The sequence below is a fragment of the Xenopus tropicalis genome, chromosome 7, assembly GCF_000004195.4.
Source record: "Xenopus tropicalis strain Nigerian chromosome 7, UCB_Xtro_10.0, whole genome shotgun sequence".
NCBI classification, from domain to species: domain Eukaryota; kingdom Metazoa; phylum Chordata; class Amphibia; order Anura; family Pipidae; genus Xenopus; species Xenopus tropicalis.
This window is the reverse complement of record NC_030683.2, coordinates 98,218,508-98,243,513: the sequence shown is the minus strand read 5'-3', so window position 1 is coordinate 98,243,513 and position 25,006 is coordinate 98,218,508. Positions and strand designations below refer to the sequence as shown.

The following is a 25,006-nucleotide window of genomic DNA, read 5'->3' as shown; positions in this document are numbered from 1 at the left end:
CAGGTAGGGGGGTTAACACTGAAAAACTGCAGGTAGTGCACATAGAGCGCAGCCCCCAAAATTTCAACTGAAATTGCCCTTATGCATTGCCCCTGTTTTGGGGCATTTGGTGGCCACGTCTTTATGTGCACCCATACATATGGGGTATCGTTTTATTCAGGGGAACTTGCAGATTAATGGTTAGTAAGTTTTTGGTAGTTGCCATGGAGATTTTGGGGAGAAATCTAGGTTTGTATCTGGTTTTTCCTTGATTTCTGACCAAAGCGCTGACTTCTGCAAGGGACTGTGGCCACAATTTTCCATGTAGAAAGAGAAGAGTGGTGTCTCTGAATAGCTGAAGGTGTGCACTTTTCATAAATATATAGTTTGCGGGGGTTATTTCACAGGTATGGGGGTGTTTAGACTAAATAACTGCAGGTAGAGCACATAGAGCACAGCCCCCCCCTTATGCATTGCCCCTGTTTGGGGGCATTTGGTGGACACGTCTTTATGTGCACCCATACATATGGGGTATCGTTTTATTCAGGGGAACTTGCAAATTGAGGTTTAGTAAGTTTTTGGTAGTTGCCATGGAGATTTTGGGGAGAAATCTAGGTTTTTTATCTGGTTTTTCCTTGATTTCTGACCAAAATCTAGGTTTGTATCTGGTTTTTCCTTAATTTCTGACCAAAGCACTGACTTCTGCAAGGGACTGCGGCCACAATTTTCCATGTAGAAAGAGAAGAGTGGTGTCTCTGAATAGCTGAAGTTGTCTTTTTTTAATCAATATACAGTTTATATGGTTTTTTTCACAGGTAAGGGGAAAATTTGTCTGAAAAGCTTTGAGATGTGCACATAAATTGCAGCCCCATTATTATGCATTGCCCCTGTTTTGGGGCATTTGGTGGCCACGTCTTTATGTGTACCCATACATATGGGGTATCGTTTTATTCAGGGGAACTTGCAGATTGATGTTTAGTAAGTTTTTGGTAGTTGCCATGGAGATTTTGGGGAGAAATCTAGGTTTGTATCTGGTTTTTCCTTGATTTCTGACCGATGCGCTTACTTCTGCAAGGGACTGCGGCCACAATTTTCCATGTAGAAAGAGGAGAGTGGTGTCTCTGAATAGCTGAAGGTGTGCACTTTTTGGAAATATATAGTTTGCGGGGGTTATTTTACAGGTAGGGGGGGTTAACACTGAAAAACTGCAGGAAGTGCACATAGAGCGCAGCCCCCAAAATTTCAACTGAAATTGCCCTTATGCATTGCCCCTGTTTTGGGGCATTTGGTGGCCACGTCTTTATGTGTACCCATACATATGGGGTATCGTTTTATTCAGGGGAACTTGCAGATTGATGTTTAGTAAGTTTTTGGTAGTTGCCATGGAGATTTTGGGGAGAAATCTAGGTTTGTATCTGGTTTTTCCTTGATTTCTGACCAATGCGCTGACTTCTGCAAGGGACTGCGGCCACAATTTTCCATGTAGAAAGAGGAGAGTGGTGTCTCTGAATAGCTGAAGGTGTACACTTTTCAGAAATATATAGTTTGTGGGGGTTATTTTACAGGTAGGGGGGGTTAACACTGAAAAACTGCAGGAAGTGCACATAGAGCGCAGCCCCCAAAATTTCAACTGAAATTGCCCTTATGCATTGCCCCTGTTTTGGGGCATTTGGTGGCCACGTCTTTATGTGTACCCATACATATGGGGTATTGTTTTATTCAGGGGAACTTGCAGATTGATGTTTAGTAAGTTTTTGGTAGTTGCCATGGAGATTTTGGGGAGAAATCTAGGTTTGTGTCTGTTTTTTCCTTGATTTCTGACCAATGCGCTGACTTCTGCAAGGGACTGCGGCCACAATTTTCCATGTAGAAAGAGGAGAGTGGTGTCTCTGAATAGCTGAAGGTGTGCACTTTTCAGAAATATATAGTTTGTGGGGGTTATTTTACAGGTAGGGGGGGTTAACACTGAAAAACTGCAGGAAGTGCACATAGAGCGCAGCCCCCAAAATTTCAACTGAAATTGCCCTTATGCATTGCCCCTGTTTTGGGGCATTTGGTGGCCACGTCTTTATGTGTACCCATACATATGGGGTATCGTTTTATTCAGGGGAACTTGCAGATTGATGTTTAGTAAGTTTTTGGTAGTTGCCATGGAGATTTTGGGGAGAAATCTAGGTTTGTGTCTGTTTTTTCCTTGATTTCTGACCAATGCGCTGACTTCTGCAAGGGACTGCGGCCACAATTTTCCATGTAGAAAGAGGAGAGTGGTGTCTCTGAATAGCTGAAGGTGTGCACTTTTCAGAAATATATAGTTTGTGGGGGTTATTTTACAGGTAGGGGGGGTTAACACTGAAAAACTGCAGGAAGTGCACATAGAGCGCAGCCCCCAAAATTTCAACTGAAATTGCCCTTATGCATTGCCCCTGTTTTGGGGCATTTGGTGGCCACCTCTTTATGTGTACCCATACATATGGGGTATCGTTTTATTCAGGGGAACTTGAAGATTGATGTTTAGTAAGTTTTTGGTAGTTGCCATGGAGATTTTGGGGAGAAATCTAGGTTTGTATCTGGTTTTTCCTTGATTTCTGACCAATGCGCTGACTTCTGCAAGGGACTGCGGCCACAATTTTCCATGTAGAAAGAGGAGAGTGGTGTCTCTGAATAGCTGAAGGTGTACACTTTTCAGAAATATATAGTTTGTGGGGGTTATTTTACAGGTAGGGGGGGTTAACACTGAAAAACTGCAGGAAGTGCACATAGAGCGCAGCCCCCAAAATTTCAACTGAAATTGCCCTTATGCATTGCCCCTGTTTTGGGGCATTTGGTGGCCACGTCTTTATGTGTACCCATACATATGGGGTATTGTTTTATTCAGGGGAACTTGCAGATTGATGTTTAGTAAGTTTTTGGTAGTTGCCATGGAGATTTTGGGGAGAAATCTAGGTTTTTTATCAGTTTTTTCCTCGATTTCTGACCAAAGCGCTGACTTCTGCAAGGGACTGCGGCCACAATTTTCTATGTAGAAAGAGAAGAGTGGTGTCTCTGAATAGCTGAAGGTGTGCACTTTTCAGAAATATATAGTTTGTGGGGGTTATTTCACAAGTAGGGGGGGTTAACACTGAAAAACTGCAGGTAGTGCACAAAGAGCACAGCACCCACATTTTTAGCTGTAATTGCCCTTGTGCATTGCCCCTGCTTTGGAGTGTTTGGTGCCCATGTCTTTATGTGCACCCATACATATGGGGCATCATTTTATTCAGTAGAAATTTGTCTTTCAAATTTGCCTTTGTTAGAAAATTTTTATGAGATTTTTTTTTGTCAAATCCACATTTGATCATGCGTCCAAGTTTACGTTTTAGAAAAAAAAAAAATGTCAAAAAAACTTCCAAATTTCACAATGCACTGACAAAAGGTATTTGGCTTTTGAGTGAAAACTACATTGCACCTAGAAACCTGAAGGTCTGTAGTTTCTAAAGATACCAAACATGAGGGGATATTTTAGGTTTACATATAAGTTATGCTGCATCAACTGTTACAAGCGCTTTTCCGCTTTGTTCTGGTGTGATATTGTACAAAGTATTTCTTTCGTTTGGGGGTTACTTCTGGACAGGAACTGTGGGGTACCACCACATATTTGGTATCGTTGGACTTGGGAGTATCAGGGCTTTTACAAACAACAAAAAAAAGTGTGTAAAATTAACTTTTCTATGGAAAAAAAACTCAAAATATACAGAAATTTTTCATAATTTTTTTTTTTTTTTACATAATTCACCCAAAATACACATCATATCTCCAGAAAAGTTATAAAATTTGGTATGTATGTCGAAGCCCAATTAGTGACGAAAAAAACGATATATAATTTCCCTAGTTTCATGGAGGTTTTCCTACCAAAAAACATTGTTAAAGCGAATGAGTACAAAATGCTTAAAAAACGTCTGGCACTGGGGGGAACCGAAATGACGAATTCGGCTGGCACTTAAAGGGTTAAATGATTTTGAAGATGTTACAGATAGTGACGAGTGAATCTGTCCCATCTCGCTTCAAATCAAATTTTGCAAAACAGCAAAAATTTGTTAAATGTATGTATGTATGTATAACTTTATTTATAAAGCGCCACAAGGGTACGCAGCGCTGTACAGTCTTACAATATACACAATTACACACAGGGAGGACAAGTGATATAATAAATAAATACAATAAATACATATATATACAAGTGCCATGTGGTATGAGACACAGTAGGAAGGAGGTCCCTGCCCCGTAGAGCTTACAATCTGAGTTAAATGCATTGAAGTCATATATTTTTGGGGAAAAACCTGACAAAAATTTTGCCATCACTAGTTACAGATACAAAGATACAGGGTTAAGTACATGCCAATACCGCTATATAACAAGTGCATATGAAAAGCACAGGTATATGGTGGTTTATACATGTGTTACAGACAGCCGGTGCTGCATATATTTATGATCAACAGCAGGTAAGTAGGTAAAGGCCTGATTTTGGTGCTGTATCTACCTTCTCTCGGTTTGCTGTTTGTTGTGTACAAAGACCTCAAAGAATAATATGCAAAGGTGCATACAGGTTAGATAATAAACATATAACATACATAACCGAAATAACTCATTGAGGAGTTTAAACTTATCTCCTTACCAATCGCATGCATAGTTATTGCTGAGCAGAGTAAATGCAGAATGATAACTGTGCGTTTACAATTTATTTACTTTCATTATTAGGGTCCTTCTGGTTCAAGTAATATATAGTAGAACCCCAATTTTACATTTCCCAAGGGACTGTGTCACAAAAATCCAGGAGACTGTTAGATCTGGTAAAGAAAAAAATGCAGCTTCTGTAAACATGACCACAACAAAACGGCATCAATTCTGGGAAAATGTAAAATCTGGGGATGTAAAATTGGGTTCTGCTGTATAACCATTATGTAATGATCTATTTAACGGGATGGGATGGGCATTAAAGTAAAAATAAGAATAGATGTACGTAGGCCTATCTATTATGGTAAGTGTATGGCCACCTTAAGATTTTTTAAAATGCCATGACTGAATCAATACTTCCCTAAGGACACAAAGTTACCATACCCATAGGTTGGATTTCTTATGACAAGTAGGCTTCATGCCCAACAGAATGCCCCTCCTAACAATGTATGAGCAAGGATCTCAGGGCTGTGGATGCAGTCTGCAGCCGATGGGTCTGTATAGGCCCCCACTAATATATAGAAGTTGGCCTGACAGCTGTGTGATTGGATGCTTGTGTCACTCATTTTATCTCACAGTTTGTCTGCTTATTTCCGTGTGTCAATATGCATCTGTGTGTCACAGCATCCATGGGTCACAGTGTATTTTACTCTCTGTAATACAGTATGTCCCATTGTGCCTGCCTGTATGCCATGGTGTTTGTCACTTTATACTTTTGTGTTGCTGTCACTGTTTGTCTCTGAACTGTCACTCTTTAGGTACATGTGGTTGCTACAATGTGTTGCACTCTGTATGTTGTCTATTTCACCGTGTGTTGCACATATCTGTGTTAGTGTGACTGTGGACATATATATCATTATCACCGTATGTACAAGAATGCTTGTGTCAGGTGTGCTATTTATAGATATTTAATAAAATGTATTACAATTAATTCATTACTTAAGTGACTTATGTGAGCAGTTTGCAAAGCCTGCAAATGTACTGTATCTGGCCTGCAGAGGGTGTGTGCCCAGTGATGCCAGGTTGAACCTAGATTCTATGTAGTAGTAGTAGGCCCCAGGTGTCATTTTAAAAAAAGGCCAGATATGCTCAGACAGTTTGAAAAATATTGTACTTTATTACAAGCCACCTAACTCTAATATTCCTCTCTAAAACTGACCATACACACCGATATTATCGCTCGAAACCTTGTTTCATGTCATACTCGGTGCGTGTATGGCGGATCGATGAGACGACTGAGGCTGCGGATATCGGTTGTCTCATCAATTGGGCGCCCGAGCAAAATCTGTGTTTAGGGCTGAATCAGCAGGTGGAGGTAGAATCCCTATTTATATACATACAATCCCTATTGTTTCTACCTCCATATCTGACGATTCAAGTCCTGAATGTCAATGAGGGAAACAGTCTTTCCTGTGACCAATGGTTGCAACATGTTATACATACAAGCCTGGAAACACAAATGTTACTGCATGTATAGAAAACCTATTATTGATTTATTTGGAATAAATTCAATTACCAGTACAGGTATGGGATCCTTTATCCAGAAACCTGTTATTTAGAAAGCTCCAAATTACAAGAAGGCCATTCCCCTTAGACTTCATTTTAATAAAATAATTGTAATAAAATAATTCAAATTTTAAAAAGATTTCCCTTTTCTCCGCAATAAAACAGTACCTTGTAACTGATAACTAAGATATAAATAATCCTTATTGGAGGCAAAACAATCCTATTTAATGTTTCAGTGATTTTTTTTAGTAGACTTAGGGGCACATTTACTAATCCACGAACGTCCAAAAAGCGTCCGAATGCGCTTTTTTCGTAATGATCGGTATTTTGCGACTTTTTCGCGAATTGTCTATTGGCTATGAAAAAGTCGCGACAATTCATGAAAGTCATAATGGCTATGCAAAAGTCGCGACAATTCACTAAATTTGTATTGGCTATGAAAAAGTTGTGACAATTCACGAAATTTGTATTGGCTATGAAAAAGTCGCAACAATTTGCGCAAGTTGAAACGGTTACGAAAAAGTTGCGACAATTTACGAAAAAGTCGTAACGGCGACGAAAAAAATCGCAAAAAATACTAAAAAGTTGCAAAATGTTCATTTTCCAATCCAAATTTTTCTCGTTCAGATTCGTGGATTAGTAAATCAACCCCTTAAAGTATGGAGATCCAAATTAAGGAATGACACCTTCTCTGGAAAAACCCACGGTCCCAAGCATTCTAGATAACAGGTCCCATACAAGGTACAAGACAATTGTTCCCAATCAGTCAAAATATAGATACTAAAATCCAGCATTTAAACTCTGCAAAGGCATGTTTATATAATTATGCATTTTAGCTACAATTCTCCTTTAGCTGTGTATTACATCTGTTGGAAATTAGCAAACATAGGCTTATTTATCACAGATAATGTGACAGATCACAATAGGAAGAAAACATTAGCAAAAGGAACAATGTAAAGAAACAAAGTAGGCCAAAGGCAGATTTGAGATAAAAAGTTTTGACTTTGAGTTCAAGCACCCCTTTGAGGTACAAACATTGGTCAGGTCGTCTTCCCCTCATACCAAGGTTAAACATAAATAAAATAATTTCTAAGGACTATCGTTCAGTCCAATGAGAAACCAGAACAGTAAATATCCACAGATAATTTGAGATGTATGAAAAAGCATTTGTGCGATAATGACCATCCTAACTAGCCATTTAGAAATGTCATATGGATGGACCCACCTAGTGCTGGGTTACCCTGGCCCTACCAACCACTGGACTAAGAACACATCTTTCTGTATTTGTTTTCCGTTTTTATTAGTCTGAGATTCAAAAGCAACACACATCATTAATATTACAGACTGCATCAAGACTTCTCAGTTAAGAAGGAAAGTGTTTCAGGCTCTCTGAATAAAAAAAAACAATACAGAAAAAAAGTCTCTGAGAACGATCTACTCTATAACAACGCACAATACGTTACAACTGCGATTTCCCTCCTACAATGCTGCAGCCAGGGGGATGGTGTAGGAACAGACACATCCATCTCTAGCGATGGAGCTTCAACCTGCTGCTCTGCTGCTGCCGCACAACTACTCCCTTACAGCTCAGCCTTTGGCTGCTGGCGGAGGCAGAAATGTGATTAGCTTTTGGTGGCCCCGCCCACTTTTCAAACCTTGAGTACGTAGTCACCCAGTGACTGTGCAAAGTTTGGGAACCCTGGCATCAAACCAATAAAATTCAATAGGTAAAATCTGATTGGTTGTTGGTGGCTCTGCTCACTCTTCAAAAAGGTAAAATCTGATTGGCTGTTGGTGGCTCTGCCCACTTAAAAAAAAAAAAAACTTGAATGCGTAGTCACCCAGTCACTGACTGTGCAAAGTTTGGGAACCCTGGCATCAAACTAATAAAAATCAATAGGTGAAATCTGATTGGTTGTTGGTGGTTCCGCCCACTTTTTAAAACAAACTGCAGTCCCCTAGTGACCAACTGTGAAAAGGTTTGGGGACCCTGGTGTTAATACAGGATTAATTTCCCCATTGAAAGTCAATAGGTAAAATCTGAGTGGCTGTTGGTGGCCCTGCCCACTTTTTCTAACTGTGAACCGCAGTTACCTGGTGCCTAACTCCGCAAAGTTTGGGGACCCTGGGGTTAATACTGTGAGAATGGCAGCAGGTTGGATTTCCACCAAGTCAATAGGTAAAATCTGATTGTCTGTTCACAGCTCCGCCCACTTTTGGCATCCAGCAATCATCATATTATCATTCAGGCTGACCCCATGACTATGTGATTCAAGTTTGGGGAGCGTAGCCTCAAAGCTGTAAGATTGGCAGCAATAAAAGTCAATGGGTGAAATTTGATTGGCTGTTGTTGGCCCCTCCCACGTTGGGGGTCATCCAACAAATGATGCTGTTTCATTCGGGGTGACCCCATTATTATGTTTTTCAAGTTTGGGGGCTGTAGCTTCAAAGCTGTAAGTGTGGCAGCAGTTTGAAAATCTTCCCTGTCAAAGTCAATGGAAAAATTGGGGTGTTCGAGCGGCGCCACAAAAAGACGGGGGGCGGGATCACTTAGAAAAGCACAAGCAACCTGCTGCACTATAGGACGAAGAAGTGTGGAGAGTTTGGGTGTTGTACCCCTAGGAGTAGCGTTTAGAAAACGGGGGGCGCTAAGAATAAGAATAAGAAGCGGAAGAATAAGCTGAAGTGGAAGAACAGTCTGTGGGTTTTTCAACTCAACATAATTAGAATTATTTGTATATAATTGTATATGGGAGCTGGCTTTCCCAAAGTTTGTAACTTCCCATAATTTCCAGATAACGGATCCCACACCTGTATATACATGAAATTATTATATTTAACTAGAAAGGGAAGTTTGAGAACAAACTTCATGTTGGGTTGAAAAACATGAAGTCACTGAATGGGCTCGGCCCACTTTCTCTAACCTTGGAACACAGTTATACAGTAAAGACCACTGTGCAAAGTTTGGGGACCCTGGTTTTAATAGTGTCTGAATGGCAGCAACTTAAATTTCCCCACTGAAAGTCAACGACATCTGATTGGCGGTTGGTGGCCCCACCCCCTTTTTCTAACCTGGAACTGCAGTTACCCAGTGACTAACTCTGCGAAGTTTAGGGACCCTAGGATTAATAGTTAAAGAACGGCAGCAATTAAAATTTAAACCAATAAAAGTCAATAGGTGAATTGTGATTGGTGGTTCCGTCCACTTTTTCTAACCTTGAGTGGGCACCCTGGCATAAATAGTTTGAGAATGACAGCATTTTAAATTTAAACCAATAAAATTCAATGGATGAAATCTGATTGGCTGTTAGTGGCCCAACCTACTTTTCCTATTTTTGAACTGCAGTCCCCCAGTGACAAACTTTGCAAATTTTGGGGACTCAGGCATTCATTGTGAGGCTGACAGGTGAAATGTTATTGGCTGTTGGTGGCTCCGCCCACTTTTTTCTAACTTTGAATGGCAAATACCCAGTGACTAACTCTGGAAACTTTAACAACCCTGGAATTAATACTTAAATAATGGCATCAGTTTAAATATAAACCAATGAAATCTAATGGGTGAAAATGGATTGGCTGTTGGTGGCTCCTCCCACTTGTTTGGGAACCCTGACATAAATATTGTGAGCAAAGCAACATTTTAAATATAAGCCAAAAAAATTCAATAGGTGAAGTCTGATTGGCTGTTGGTGGCTCCACCCACTTTTGAAAACCTAAAAATGCAGTTCCCTAGTGACCCTGGTGTTAATACTGTGAGAATGGCAGCAGGTTGAATTTCCCATTGACAATCAATAGGTAAAATCTTATTGGCTGTTGTTGGCTCCACCCACTTTTTCTAACTCTGAACTGCAGTTACCTGGTGACTAGCTCTGCTAGGTGACTAGACCTTAGTATTAATATTTAAAGAATGGCCGCAGTTTAAATTTAAACATATGAAGTCTATAGGTGAAATCTAATTGGTTGTTGTTGGCCCCACCCACTTTTCTAAACTTGGAACATTGTCACCTAGTGACAAACTGTGCAAAGTTTGGGGACCCTGACATTAAACATGTGAGAATGGCAACAGTTAAAATTTTCCCACTGAAAACAATGAAAGAAATGTGATTGGCTTTTGGCGGCCCCGCCCACTTTTTCTAACCTTGAGTACAAAGTCACGCAGTGACTGACTGTGCAAAGTTTGCGAACTCTGGCATCAAACCAATAAAATTCAATAGGTGAAATCTGATTGGCTGTTGGTGGCCCTGCCCACTTTTTCAAAACTAAAACTGTAGTCCTCTAGTGACCAACTGTGAAAAGCTTGGGGACCCTGGGGTTAATACTGTGAGAATGGCAGCAGGTTGAATTTCCCCATTTAGAATCAATAGGTAAAATCTGATTGGCTGTTGGTGGCTCCACTCACTTACAAAAACGCAAAAAACCTTAAATGTGTAGTCACCCAGTGTCTGACTATGCAAAGTTTGGGAAGCCTGGCAACAAACCAATAAAAATCAATAGGTGAAATCTGATTGGTTGTTGGTGGCTCCGCCCACTTTTCAAAACTAAAACTGCAGTCCCCTAGTGACCAACTGTGAAAAGTTTGGGGACCCTGGTGTTAATACTGTGAGAATGGCAGCAGGTTGGATTTCCCCATTGAAAGTCAATAGGTAAACTCTGATTGGCTGTTGGTGGCTCCGCCCACTTTTTCTTACCTTGAACCACAGTTACCTGGTGCCTAACTCTGCAAAGTTAATACTGTGAGAATGGCAGCAGGTTGGATTTCTGCTTAGTCAATAGGTAAAATCTGATTGGCTGTTCACATCTCCGCCCACTTTTGGGCATCCAACAATCATCATATTTTCATTCAGGCTGAGCCCATGATGGTGTGATTCAAGTTTGGGGAGTGTAGCCTCAAAGCTGTAAGTTTGGCAGCAGTTTCAATTTCCCCATAAAAGTCAATGGGTACAATATGATTGGCTGCTGTTGGCCCCTCCCACTTTGCATGGTTTTTTTTTAAAAAAAAACCTGAATGCGTAGTCACCCAGTGACTGACTGTACAAAGTTTGGAAAATCTGGCATCAAACCAATAAAAATCAATAGGTGAAATTTGATTGGCTGTTGGTGGCTCCGCCCACTTTTCAAAACTAAAACTGCAGTCCCCTAGTGACCAAGTGTAAAAAGTTTGGGGACCCCGGTGTTATTACTGTGAGAATGGCAGCAGGTTGGATTTCTGTCAAATCAATAGGTAAAATCTGATTGGCGGTTCACAGCTCCGCCCACTTTTGGGCATCCAATAATCATCCTATTTTCATTCAGGCTGACCCCATGACTGTGTGATTCAAGTTTGGGGAGTGTCGCTTCAAAGCTGTAAGATTGGCAGCAGTTTCAATTTCCCCATTAAAGTAAATGATTAAAATTTGATTGGCTGTTGTTGGCCCCTCCCACTTTGGGGTCATCCAACAAATGTTGCTACTTCATTCGGGGTGACCCCATGATTATGTTATTCAAGTTTGGGGGTTGTAGCTTCAAAGCTGTAAGAGTGGCAGCAGTTTGAAAATCTTCCCTGTCAAAGTCAATGGGAAAATTGGGGGGTTCGGAGTGGCGCCACAAAAAGACGGGGGGGGACGAGATCACTTAGAAAAGCACAAGCAACCTGCTCCGCTATAGGGTAAAGAAGTGTGGAGAGTTTGGGTGTATGTACCCCAAAAACTATAGGAGGAGAAAATGGGGGGCTCTAAGAATAAGAATAAGAAGCGGAAGAATAAGCTGAAGTTGAAGAACAGTCTGTGGGGTTTTCAACCCAACACAATTAGAATTATTTGTATATAATTGTATATGGGAGCTGGCTTTCCCATAGTTTGTAACTTCCCATAATTTCCAGATAACGGATCCCACACCTGTATATACATGAAAATATTATATTTAATGATTGGCGAGTCAAGTCTCATGCTGCGAATGGTCTTTATTTTTCAGAGAGCAGCTCGCTCTTTATTAGTATCCTGCCTAATATACAGCTATCATTTCTTGATGTAATATAGGCATATCATTGAGACAAGACACGCTTATGGATAGAAGTATAGAATACTTATAAATTCTATTAGATGCATTTGGTGTATTGGGCTCTTTGTTAACCAGCTAGGTTTATATGGAGAGGCATAACAATAGCCCAGTTCATTGCACTTCCTGCAGAGGTCTTTGTCTGAGGCAACTGTCATAATGTGCCTGACACACATGTAACCTGACACTGACGAGCCAGATAAGAACCTTGTGATGTCATAACGTGCCTGACACACATGTAACCTGACACTGACGAGCCAGATAAGAACCTTGTGATGTCATAATATTGCCTGACACAGCTGTGACTCGCAGTGGTTAGTGGGAGTGCAGTAGTTATTGCTACTCTCTCTAGCAACACCTGTATTATTTTGTAGTGCTACAAATTCATTTTTGTGGTACTATAGAATATTATTCTACACCTATAATTTTATTTACCAACTTTTGAAGAACATTAACAAGGTAGGCCTTATTGTAATACTTATATATATATGTGAATTTATAATAAAGTGGAGGTAGTGCCAGTATTAGTGTTGGTTAGCTATAGTGCAGTGGCCATCACTACTGTCTCTTGCAATATCATTCTCTAGTGTTGCTATATTTATTTTAGCAGCACTATTTTATATAAAATTTTAGTAAAACCAAAAACAAGGTAGGCCTTGAAAATGTTTACAGCTTTTAGTATCTTTTAGATGTATCTAATCTAAGCCTTTTCGTTTCTCTTCCATACTTGCTTCTTAGATTAAAATAAAATCTGGTGGCATTAAAGAGAACACAAATTAACGTTGTATTTTTTCAGTTTTGCTTACTAACTAAGCATAGTACATTTAAATGTATTGTTAGCAGTTAATATTCCAGTTAATGTTAATTTTAGAGGTACTACTACGTAACATTGATGATTACAGTGGTATTATATGACAATTTATTATTTTGTGTTTTGTTTTCTTTTTAGGGCTGTTAGCCCTGCAATTTTAACAGCTCTCAGCTTAATTATCCTAACGGGCAGGGAGCAGTTAAAAGTCGTTATGGAAGATGAATAGTAGATGGTTTAAATTGACATATGTTAATAATAAAAAGAACAAGTCATACATTTAATTAACTGTAACCCTCTCCTTTATCCAAAGTTTACATTTATAATAACTTTGCATTATACATAAACTTTTAGCATACTTTTGGTTGTTCCTGTCTTCACTTTTAAATGTACTACAGGTATAGGACCCGTTATCCAGAATGCTCGGGACAGAGGATATTCTGGATAAGGGGTCTTTCCGTAATTTGGATCTCCATACCATAAGTCTAAAAAATCTATAAAACATTAATTAAACCCAATAAGACTGTTTTGCCTCCAATAAGGATTAATTATACCTTAGTTGGGATCAAGTACAAGGTACTGTTTTATTACTACAGAGAAAAAGGAAATCAGATTTAAATTCTGAATTATTTGATTAAAATGGAGTCTATGGGAGATGGACTTTCCGTAATTCGGAGCTTTCTGGATAATGGGTTTCCAGATAAGGGATCCCATACCTGTACTATTATTATTATATTTTTGCCCATCTGTCTATTTAAATACTTCTCTAATCATCTTCCCATCATCGGCCTTTATCTGCCTGCTAGGATAAGTGAACTGAGAACAGTAGATAAAAAAAGTTGTGATGTTCCTTAGCTCTAGTTCTACTTCTTTACATATGTCCTTTCTTTGTAGGAAGAAAAAAGATGTTAAATAGTCTACATAAATTGACTAGCGGCATCTTCAAAAAAAGAAGCAATGTAAGTCTATGAAATGTCTTTCCACAATACAAAGCATGGGTTTAAATGAGCAGCCTAGATCCCTGCATGTGGGAGTGTGTTTATAACGATCAGATTTATTTAATTGAACCTCAATGTATGGTTTTTGTTTTAATATAATGTTTAAAGTGTACTTGCAAAAATTTCATTATAGAATTTGTATATATTTATATATATATATATATATATATACACACACACATACACACACACAACAGTCGTAGGTATCAGGCACTCATGTGTATGTCTGCGAAAGAGAGCCTGGGTGCAGTATTGAAAAGTAGTATCACGTGAAAATGGAAAATATATCGCACTCTCAGGACTTAATGGAAATATTTTTTCCATTTTTACTATATATATATATATATATATATATATATATATATATATATATATATATGTATATATATATATCCTTTATTCCTCTTTGTTTTCTGGGGTTGCTATGCAGTGTAAGTGTGACAGCAGTAATAATTATGGGTTGGGGTTCATATTCTGCTATTCTGCTTTCAAAATAACTTATGTTGTTTATTTTTATATTTACAGGATCCAAATAACACAGAGACTGTGAATAATTTACCAGGCCTTTCTAAATCAAAGAAATCATCGGGTATAGTAGTTGATTATTTTATTCCTGGCTATATTAAGGGGATTCAGATCTGCAGTTTTACTTCTATATCATTCAACCAATGTCTTACTGGGCCATTTGTATTCCAGCATGTTATATAGAGAGACTCAGTAAAATAGTCTCAGGGGTATAAATGTTTATTTTCTGTTTTCATGTAAAGTAATAGATATTTTTTTTCAAACAGATACAGAATCACCGTCAGTATTTCAAAGACTGAGTTATTTCACAAGAAATAACTTCAGAAGAAGCGACAAGGTGAGACACCTTGGGGTTCTTCATAAATGGTTTATTTTGGTGAATAAAGAAACAGGCTTGTATAAGGATCATGCAGCTAGTGACTGCTAGTATTGTCCTAGCGTAAAGGAGGGGGGGCATGTAGGTCACATGTGCAAATAATCTGTTTTGTTAAATTATTTTAAATCATCTATTACATTGTCCAAATTACTTATAAGGATGTATTTCCTTTTATGGGTGGTAATAAAACTCTGGTATAAGTAACTATTAAAAATTACATAAAAAGCAGCAATGGTGAATGCTGGTTTTTACACTAGTGACTGGAACTTTTCTTTTATTTTTTTGATTGATCTATTTTCTATTGTTTCTACATTAGTTCAAATGTTATATATATATATATATATATATATATATATATAATTTTTTTTTTTTAATTGATGGGATCTCTACAATATGAGGGTGAAAGCAGATGGAAATATTAGGCTGCTGTACATATTTCACCTTTTAAAATGATTTCTGTTGTTTATTTTGTTCACGCTTATCTTTACAGACGACGGATGCTACATACAGACCTGTAACTAATTTCCCAGGGCCTAGTTTGTCAAAGAAAGCTTCAGGTATAGTGTTTACGTGATTACTGACTTATTTACTCGGTAGTTGTTGTATTATGGAGATTGAGATTTTAAATGAGCAAATTGTATATGTAACAATGTTATCTATAAAAAAAGTGACTGATAGCATTAATACATCACTGTATCACGTAGGTTTTGTTTCCATGTAATCTATAAGATTTTTTTTTTACAGGATCAATATTTAAAAGACTAAGCAACGCTACTAGAAATGTGTTCCAAAGAAGCAATGTGGTAAGTCTATTAAATGTCCCAATAATATAATATTATCATGGACTGAACTGACTTCCTTGGGTCCTTGTGTGTAGGAGATTTTATAAAATACACAGGTTATACTAATATGCTTCATATTAAGAAATAAGAAAAAGGTAAAATGTAAGAATTGTGTGCAGGTCTTAAACTAATACAGCCATAACTTTACAAAGGAAATGATTTTATGCATGCAGAGCCCCCTCAGAGACAAATAAAATTATATTCTGTATTCTGCATATAATGTGAACAGCAAACCTTGTGATTCTCCACATTTTTTATACATTTATTGAAAGTCACAAAGTTGTTAAAAGACACACGGCTTTCATATAAGCCCAGCAACTAATAACTTCTAATAACATTACTTCATATAAATATATTATATATATACACACACACACAGACACAGATATATACACACACATACACATCTCTTTAAAAGAATTTTAGAATAATGAATTCACAACTTTATTTACCTTTTATTTTCAGGTCCAACCCCGGAATACAAATGCCAAGGTAAGCCTGAAATCAAATCTGCTTTATGTTGTTGCCCTTTTTTCATTTTTTACTGATTTGGCTCTCTGTTAGGGTTTTAAGGCAAATGCCATGTGACATTTGGTTGCCCATGCATATTTTTCCCCAGTGCAGGCTAAACAAATGTCTAAAGATACTTTTTCCATTGATGACAAATTTTCCCAGTAGGAAATACAAAAAACAAAACCTTGTGAAAAGAGCTATTGACTGGGCTCTACTGAGCTAATAGTTATTCTATTTTTTTAGACTGATCTCAGTCAGGAAAATGTTTTAAATGTAGTTAAAAAAAACCCTGAAATATTAAGCTATAACTAGATTACTGTATATGCTACAGATTATATACAACCAGAGTTTTAAATTCTATTTATAATATGCTTTGTTTTATCTATAGGAATCCACTGAGAAGAAATTGGCATATCCATGGGGGCAAAATAGAGACCGTTCAACAGAAAAGAAGCAAACTGTTAATAAGAAAAAAGACCCTTCACCCTCAAAACAAGCAAAGGAGCATGTACAAAAAGGGCAGAAAAATAACCCATTGCTTGTGAAACCAAAGGGGAAGGTAACAGATAAACAGAAAATAGACCCATCACCTGCAAAACAGCAGGGAGCTATACAGAAGAAACAAGATCCATTGCCCATAAAACAGACTAAGGAGAATGTTCCAAAAGGGCAAGGAACTTTACCAAAGAAAAAAGACCTTTCGCCTGCAAAACAGGCAAAGGATAATGCACCAAGAGGACGGGAAACAGTTAGGAGAAAACAAAACCCACCCCCTTCCAAAGAGATAAAGACGAATGTGCAAAAAGGACAGAAAAAAGATATTTCACCAGCAAAACAGACAAAGGATAATATATCAAAGGGGCAGGAAACTGTGCAGAAGAAAAAGGACCTTTTACCTGCAAAACAGGGAAAGGAAATTGTACCAAGGGCATGGGAAACTGTGCAGAAGAAAAGAGACCCATCGCCGGCCAAACAACCAGAAAAGAATTTACAAAAATGGCAGAAACCAGTACAGCGCAAAAGAGATCCTTCACCTGGAAAACAGGGAAAGGAAATTGTACCAAGGGCATGGGAAACTGTGCAGAGGAAAAGAGACCCATCGCCCGTCAAACAACCAGAGAAGACTGTACAAAGATGGCAGAAACCAGAGCAGCGCAAAATAGATCCTTCACCTGCAAAACAGGCAAAGCCTGTTTTAACAAGAGCGCAGGAAACTGTGCAGAAGAAAATAGACCCAGTTCCTGCAAAACTGATAGAACCAACTCGAAATATAGCAAAAGGGCAAGTGATTGTGCAAAAGAAAATCGACCCTTCTCCTGTGAAACAGACAGTAAACAATATCCAGAGAGAGAAGGTAGAAAACGCTTTGCCCATAAAACAGCAAAAGGATAATGTACAGAAAGTGCAGAACATCGTCCGAAGGATAGATGTTTTGCCTGCGAAAACAACAAATACTTTACCAAATAAGGAAATAGCTGAAAATAAGAGAAAGGTCCAGTTACCAAAAGAACAGAAAAAAGTTATACAGGATAAAGACCTTTCACCTATGAATAAGATAGAAAACCAGACACCTCAAAGGCAAAAGTCTGTGAAGCAGGATAAAAACAAAACATCACAGACAGGGAAAAAACATTTAAAGGTTCAAGTAAGTTACTGATATTTTATTGTGCGCATATCACTTGTTATTTTGTAAACCTGCTTTCAGATAATAATACACTTAGGAATTCAAATAAAGTTTAGCATTCAGCTGGATCAACTGGTGATCCAATATGTTACTGATGATATACATGACATATACTGCTCTATACAGAATCACCATTATTTAATATGTTATTATAGGAATTAACTATTTCTTCTTTACCCCTTTAGTTTGTGGAACCTGTTGATTCTCCCATTGCCAAGCCTCAAATTACCCAAACACAGCCAGAGAATCAGAAGTGGTAAGATGCTTTATGTTTCAATACTACAATGATAATAGCATGATAGTTCTATTTTGTGTGTGTGTGTGGCAAAACTTTATGCCATACAAAATGTACTAAATTCTACATTATTCCCTTTCAGTGTTAAACAAAGTTCTCTGACGAGTGTTCAAGACTACCGTCTTGGTCGTATGCTAGGCGAAGGAAGTTTTGGCAGGGTAAGTTGTATAGTACTGGTAAAAACGATGACTATTATCAATGTATGCAGTTTAACTTTAAAAAAAATGTCTTTTTGCAGGTCTTCCTGGCTCTGCACAAACCTTCGAAAAGAAACGTTGCCATAAAAGCATTACGCAAGACGCATATTCACAATTGTGGTTTAACTAAAAGGTAAGTAAAAAGGACAATGCACATAATAAGAACTTAAAATATAGCCTTCACCAACATTCAATGAAAAAGTAAAAAGTATCTCACTGCACTACATTTTCCAAGTGGTTCTTGTCACATACAGTATGTGAATTATTTACTTATTTTCAATGACTGAAAACACTAGAATATCAATGGGGACCGATATGTGTGTAATTTAGAAATTCTGACACATTTTTACCAATATGTGTGTAATTTAGAAGTACTGACACATTTTTGACTTTTAACATTTTTCTGTTCCAGTGTTATGCTTGAAAAGAAAATCCTGAAAATGGTCACTGTGGTCCAACATCCTTTCTTGCTTGGATTATTTGCTGCCTTCCAGACTGAACACCACCTGTGCTTAGTGACAGAGTATTCAGCTGGAGGTGACCTACATGATGCCATTAAGAAAAAGATATCACAGGAGAGCATTGTGTAAGTGCCCTTGGGAGTAGGACTTAGCAACTTAAAGTAGCTGTTTAAGTGGTTGTGAAAAATAAACTGTCACTGTTTGTGTGTGACCTTTTAAAACATATTATATAAACCTCTCCAATAATGATGTAGTTGAAACAGTTGTATATTAATTTCATATTCACCTGTATCCTTGGTGATACAACCAGAGTGGCATAGCCAAGATAAATGCAGCATTTGCCTATTTCCCGCCACCATTTGTTTGTTTGTTTCCTGTTCTTGCTGGAGAGATTCTAATCTGATTTATTTTCATCTTATCTCTGCAGATTTTATGCTGCCTGCATTGTTAATGGCTTGCAGTACCTACACAGCAAAAGAATTGTTCATAGGTAAGTATTGCTAAAATGTTAATGTGTCCACATTACTGTTTAAAACTGGATAAACATATTGCACTACAACATATACATGACTATGATGATTAAACAATTTCTACAATCTGTCTTTCATTTACTAACATGTTGTTTTTTCGTTATTGCAGAGATTTAAAGCCAGAGAATATCCTTCTGGATAAGAGAGGTTACGCAAAAATTGCTGATTTTGGACTCTCAGTAGAAGGTACATTTTAGTATAGCCATATATAGCATGGAGGGTAATGGTTTTTATTGGGTTATCTACTTTATTATGCATACAGGATTTGTATTTAAGAAGTTTAACAAAAAGGCCTAATCTTTCTTCTGGCCCAAGAACTTTGGTTGAGAAACTGGGAATTTTATTAAGGGGCATTCATGATTTTGCCTGACACTATAGCAGGCAATTGGTCTTGTGATCATTTGACCCCCAACCATTCCACAAATAAACTTCATATAAAACTAACTAGTAATTTTGTTTTTACTTAAGGAATCGGCTATGATGATATTATCACTGGAAGATGTGGAACACCAAACTTTATGGCCCCAGAAATGTTCACACAACCCTACTATACCCGAGCAGTGGACTGGTGGGCCTTAGGTGTGATTATTTATGAAATGGCTACTGGAGAGGTAAGTAAATATATCCAGTCTCTAAATCAAATAACAAATCATTCCTCATGTTGACCGGAACTGTCACGATTAGTGCAATATGCTTTACGGTGTTTATTGTTATAGACAGAAAAACATTTCGATCTGTGTGCAACATGTCTAATCTTTCGTGCATTAAAGTTACATTGTATTAAGGGGGTCTATTTATTAAAATTGTAAAAAAAATTAAACAATGCAAATGTCATTTAGATCAAGTTTTTCTGCACAATTATTTGCAATCCTGTTTTTCTAATTCTAGTTATCTTATAAATTTTCAATAATTTTCATTAAAAAACTTAAAAAAAAAAAAACTTGAATTCAAAAACTGATAAATTCTGCTCTCCATGCTTGGATTTGTTTTGGCAGAACACTCCGGTATTAGTCAAATCCAGATCATGCTTAAGGGATGCTGGGAATCAGTCATATCCTGTATTCTATGCATCTCTAATAATTTTTACTATATATATATTTATATATGTATGTATGTATGTATTAGAGTCTTCTCAGATCTGGCTTACTAAACAAATATCTATCTACTGTTTCAGTTGCCATTTGACTCAGGAGACGAAAAAATAATGACTGCGAATATTGTTTTTAAAGAACCTTATTATCCTGCAGACCTTCCTAAAGATACTCGCAGCATAATTGAAGCAGTAAGTACAGATAATCATTATGCCGATATATTCTATTAGCAATATCTGAAGCCACAACCAGTGACTGGTACAGGTATAGGATCCCTTATCCGGAAACCCGTTATCCAGAAAGTTCTGAATTACGGAAAGGCCATCTCCCATAGACTTTTAAAAATGATTTCCTTTTTCTCTGTAATAATAAAACAGTACCTTGTACTTGATCCCAACTAAGATATAATTAATCCTTATGGGATGAAAAACAACCTATTGGGTTTAAATGATGTTTAAATGATTTTTTAGTAGACTTAAGGTATGGAGATCCAAATTACAGAAAGACCCCTTATCCAGAAAGCCCCAGGTCCCAAGCATTCTGAATAACAGGCCCTATACCTGTACATTATTACACAGAAAACTTAATGCCAATCTGTAAAGAATAAAAATCTAAAGTAAATTATATACAAAAACAGCTTATAATACTAAAAACTAAAAAGCTGGTTCACGTGACCAGTTAGAATGATTTTCAAAATAAGTAACTCCCCTTTTAACTTTTACTGTGATTATAGATTTGGTGGGGTGTCAGATTAGGTGCTGAATGCAACTCCTACACTCCATTAAGCAGAATATTGTTTTTACTGCTCAAAGAAGTGTTACATATTCTGACAATTTTAGTAAATGTGTCAATTTCACAAAAATCTCCTGACAGAAAAATGTTAGAAACTGTGCTGCACTATCAGACTGGGCTGAATTTATCTAATTGTGTTATTCATATTTTTGTAGCTCCTGTATAAAGCTGCACCATCACGTCTTGGCTCAAGCAGACATGGTGCTGAAGATGTAAAAGCACATCCTTTCTTTAAGGTATGTGCTGAACCTTTGTAATATCTTTTGAGAAACAATTTACTTACAAAATCTTTTGGTTACAAACATTTGTTATATATTTTACATACATATGAATACTAATGTCAATCTTCTGTTTTCCAGAACATAAATTGGGAGGCTCTAACAAATAAACGACTCAGGCCCCCGGTTACCCCCAAGGCTTCTGCAAAACCTAATACAAACAAGCCTATCTTAACAGATGATAAAAATAACAAACCAATAGCAGAGGCAATCCAAGGGGCATTTAAAGAATTTGATGAGACAGAGATTACTTGCGGCAAAGTTAAGAAAAGCAAAAAATAAAAGTTTAGCAAGACCAACCTATCCAAAAAGATCCTCGTGAAAACAGGAGCCTTATATAACTAAAAAGGTAAGCTTTAGTGATGGGATTTGTACCTATCTACATCTGTGTTTATTTGTATACACACAGTAGAGCAGTGTTCTACACATCAAACTATATTACTAGTTCTTATTCCTAAAAGATGATCACAGGTTGTTTGTATTTGCACACTGAAATATGTCTGCCAACTGCAGAAACTGCTGCAAATAGTGTGCCTTGTTGGGTATTTATAGAACCCTAATACCTCCTTTTTAATCAGAAATTAAACCTTTACATAACATGATGTTTACTTGTTCCCATTGCTGAAATGTAAAACATATCTCAGCATTGTGTGAAAAATTGTGTAATACAGCAGTCATCCTTGTCACCTTAGGCCTATATCATTCATTCTATAGATGTCTGTTAAACATCTAGCCATTTTATGGAGGGGCTAGGACCGAACTGAGCATTTTCTGAGCTACTATACTGTAACAACAGTAAAAACGATAAATGTATTTATACATTTATGGATATGGATATAAATATATAAGACCTGAATTGAACAGTGCAACTTTTTTTTAGGGAGGGAGGGAGGAGAGCTCCTGTGCTGGCTGTGGATGCCGAGGCAGCTGTAAGATAAAAGGCGAGGAAAGAGCTAAAGCTAAGAAGTCGCTGAAGGGAGAGGTAAGAGACAATGCTTCTTTGCGTTTCTAGGGTTGCCACATTTGGAGCCTACTATACTGTAACAATAGTAAAAATAAAAAACTATAAAATGTATAACTATGGATACAAATAAAAAAAAGAAAGACCAGGCAATTTTGTGAATTTGTCATTTGATGACATTCTTTTCTGCCATTTTTTCCTTCTATTTTCAAAATGGAGTATAGAAGCTCAGAACAGGCTTCACTAACTGCTAATGAACAGCCTCAAATACTTGCTTTTAAGTAGTTTTATCATTTTTAAAGTATATTATGAAGTAATCATTTTTTTCTTTCAGATTCACTCTTCATGGAACAACATCAAAAAGAACTTTTTGTTTGCTACTGAAGTAACAATTTGAGAATAAGGAACATACATATGAGAGCCTAAAACTCACAGCACACCTTAATGACTGTGAAGATTTTCATTCATCCCGTTGAACTGAAGAAGCGGCTCGGATGAGAAGTGAAACATCTTCAATGTTGCGCTGGATTTATTTATACTAGATAGCACACCTTAATGTATATTAAAAGTGCTACCAAGCGCTTGTGTGCATGTACCTTAAATCAATATATGTTATACCAAATTGTTTATATAAAGCAGCAAATTAAATATGTATTTATTATTACTATTATTTTGTTCAATATTTTTAATAAAAAAAAAATAAACTGACATTGGTTTAAGATATCGCTTTCTTAAGTCCATGCAATTTATTAAATTTTAGTGTATAAAACAGAGATTAACAAACCTTGTGCCTACACCGTAACCATATAAATGTGCAAAAAAATGTTATTCTCTATGCAAAAGTGTATAAGATTAATAAGATGCATTTTGGTTAAACAAAAAAGGATAGATTACCTAATCACTATTTAAATATATTTATGTAATAGACTTGCAAAATGAGTAGGGGCTTGTATCCCAAATAGCAATTCAATAGTATGATTATATGTTAAATCAAAATCTCTATGTACCTGCGTGCAGTAAGTATGGCCACATAAGTGCAAGAGTGTGGGCTAGATACAAAATGAATACACTGCCATGGTCATGTTCCTATCAAAACCATACATGTAACATAATAAATAACAAATTAATAAACCAAGAAAATAAAATTGACACAGGAACCCATTCAACATCAAGGGGCTTACAGCTTAATACATAAAAACTCACCCATGTTCTATTCATTCCTATGGGATTTTCAAAAGCCTATTTTGCAATGGGTAAAAGTTAGAACTCACCATTTGATAAATACTCATCTAAAAATTCCCATAGGAATGAACAAAACATTCACTGTGGTCAGAACTTTCATTGGGTGAGTTTTTATGTATGAAGCTCAAACAAATTAAACCCAGTGGGTGAGCTGTAGCCTATAGGATAATTTTTTTAAGAGTTTGGAATTCATTCCCAGAATTGCTTTTGTTTGTTTATGTATGAAGCTCTAAACTTACATTTTGATCATTCTGCCCCTATGTGTAATTAGGCATAATGTGAATGCTGATCAAACAGGACACAAAACCACAACAAATCTCACCATAATTGCAAATAAATGGATCTGTCCAATGCCACTGGGCAGTCACTTAGGAAGGGCATTGTTATCTTTGTATCTAGCTTACATGGCCATACTCACTGTACCTGGGTACATAGAGTTTATGATTTAACATATTACCATATTGTTGAATTTGTAAAACAAGCCCCTACTAATTTTTCATTTCATTACATGTCTATAACCATCTGTGCTATTTTTTAGCTGTGGTTTTGACCTTAAATTTGACATACTGTATATACTCAAGTATAAGCCTAGTTTTTCAGCACCCAAAATGTGCTGAAAAAAGTCACCCTCGGCCTATACTTGAGTCGGGTGCCATGGGTCCCTCTAGACTAGCACCCTTTCTCCTTTGTGTGCAAATTAGGCCAACCGCAACCAGAGCCTCCAGTGCCCTAGCCTAGGCTCCCACTAGTAATACTTATTTCCCCTTACATCCCTCCGGGACTGGGTCTGCTGCCAGTTTGCCAATGTGCAATGAGCGTGGGGTAGTACTCATATTGTTTTTGTTGACCCTCTTCTCCACTTACAGAGCTAGTTTACTGTTTTTCTTTGAAATAAATATTGAAAAACATATACCCCACTGATGCCTCTATTAATGTAATTTTATTGGTATTTATTTTGATTATTAAAACTTAGCAGTACCGGCTGCATTTCCCACCCTAGGCTTATACTCGAGTCAATAAGTTTTTCCAGTTTTCTTAGGTAAAATTAGGTACCTCAGCTTATATTCGGATCGGCTTATACTCGAGTATATATATTATTTATACACTATTTTATAAGGGATAAATAAATATTTTTTGCACTTAATATTACCCGGTTGGAGTGTAGCTATATTTTTGGGGGTTCCTTCT

The 25,006-nt window shown here is 37.2% G+C and overlaps 1 protein-coding gene across 1 annotated transcript; it reads left to right on the top strand.

Moving 5' to 3' along the window:
• The first annotated feature begins 13,899 nt into the window (after positions 1 to 13,899).
• Positions 13,900 to 23,260, top strand: LOC116412446 (cAMP-dependent protein kinase catalytic subunit-like). Its single transcript, XM_031906683.1, has 18 exons — positions 13,900 to 13,992; positions 14,557 to 14,620; positions 14,823 to 14,893; positions 15,423 to 15,489; positions 15,677 to 15,735; positions 16,240 to 16,266; positions 16,676 to 17,932; positions 18,157 to 18,227; positions 18,349 to 18,424; positions 18,505 to 18,596; positions 18,876 to 19,049; positions 19,352 to 19,414; positions 19,564 to 19,640; positions 19,923 to 20,065; positions 20,629 to 20,736; positions 21,493 to 21,573; positions 21,697 to 22,597; positions 22,911 to 23,260. Exons 1-17 carry the CDS (start codon positions 13,939 to 13,941, stop codon positions 21,895 to 21,897), a joined length of 2,685 nt encoding a protein of 894 aa, XP_031762543.1. The 5' UTR covers positions 13,900 to 13,938; the 3' UTR covers positions 21,898 to 22,597; positions 22,911 to 23,260.
• Positions 23,261 to 25,006: the final 1,746 nt, after the last annotated feature.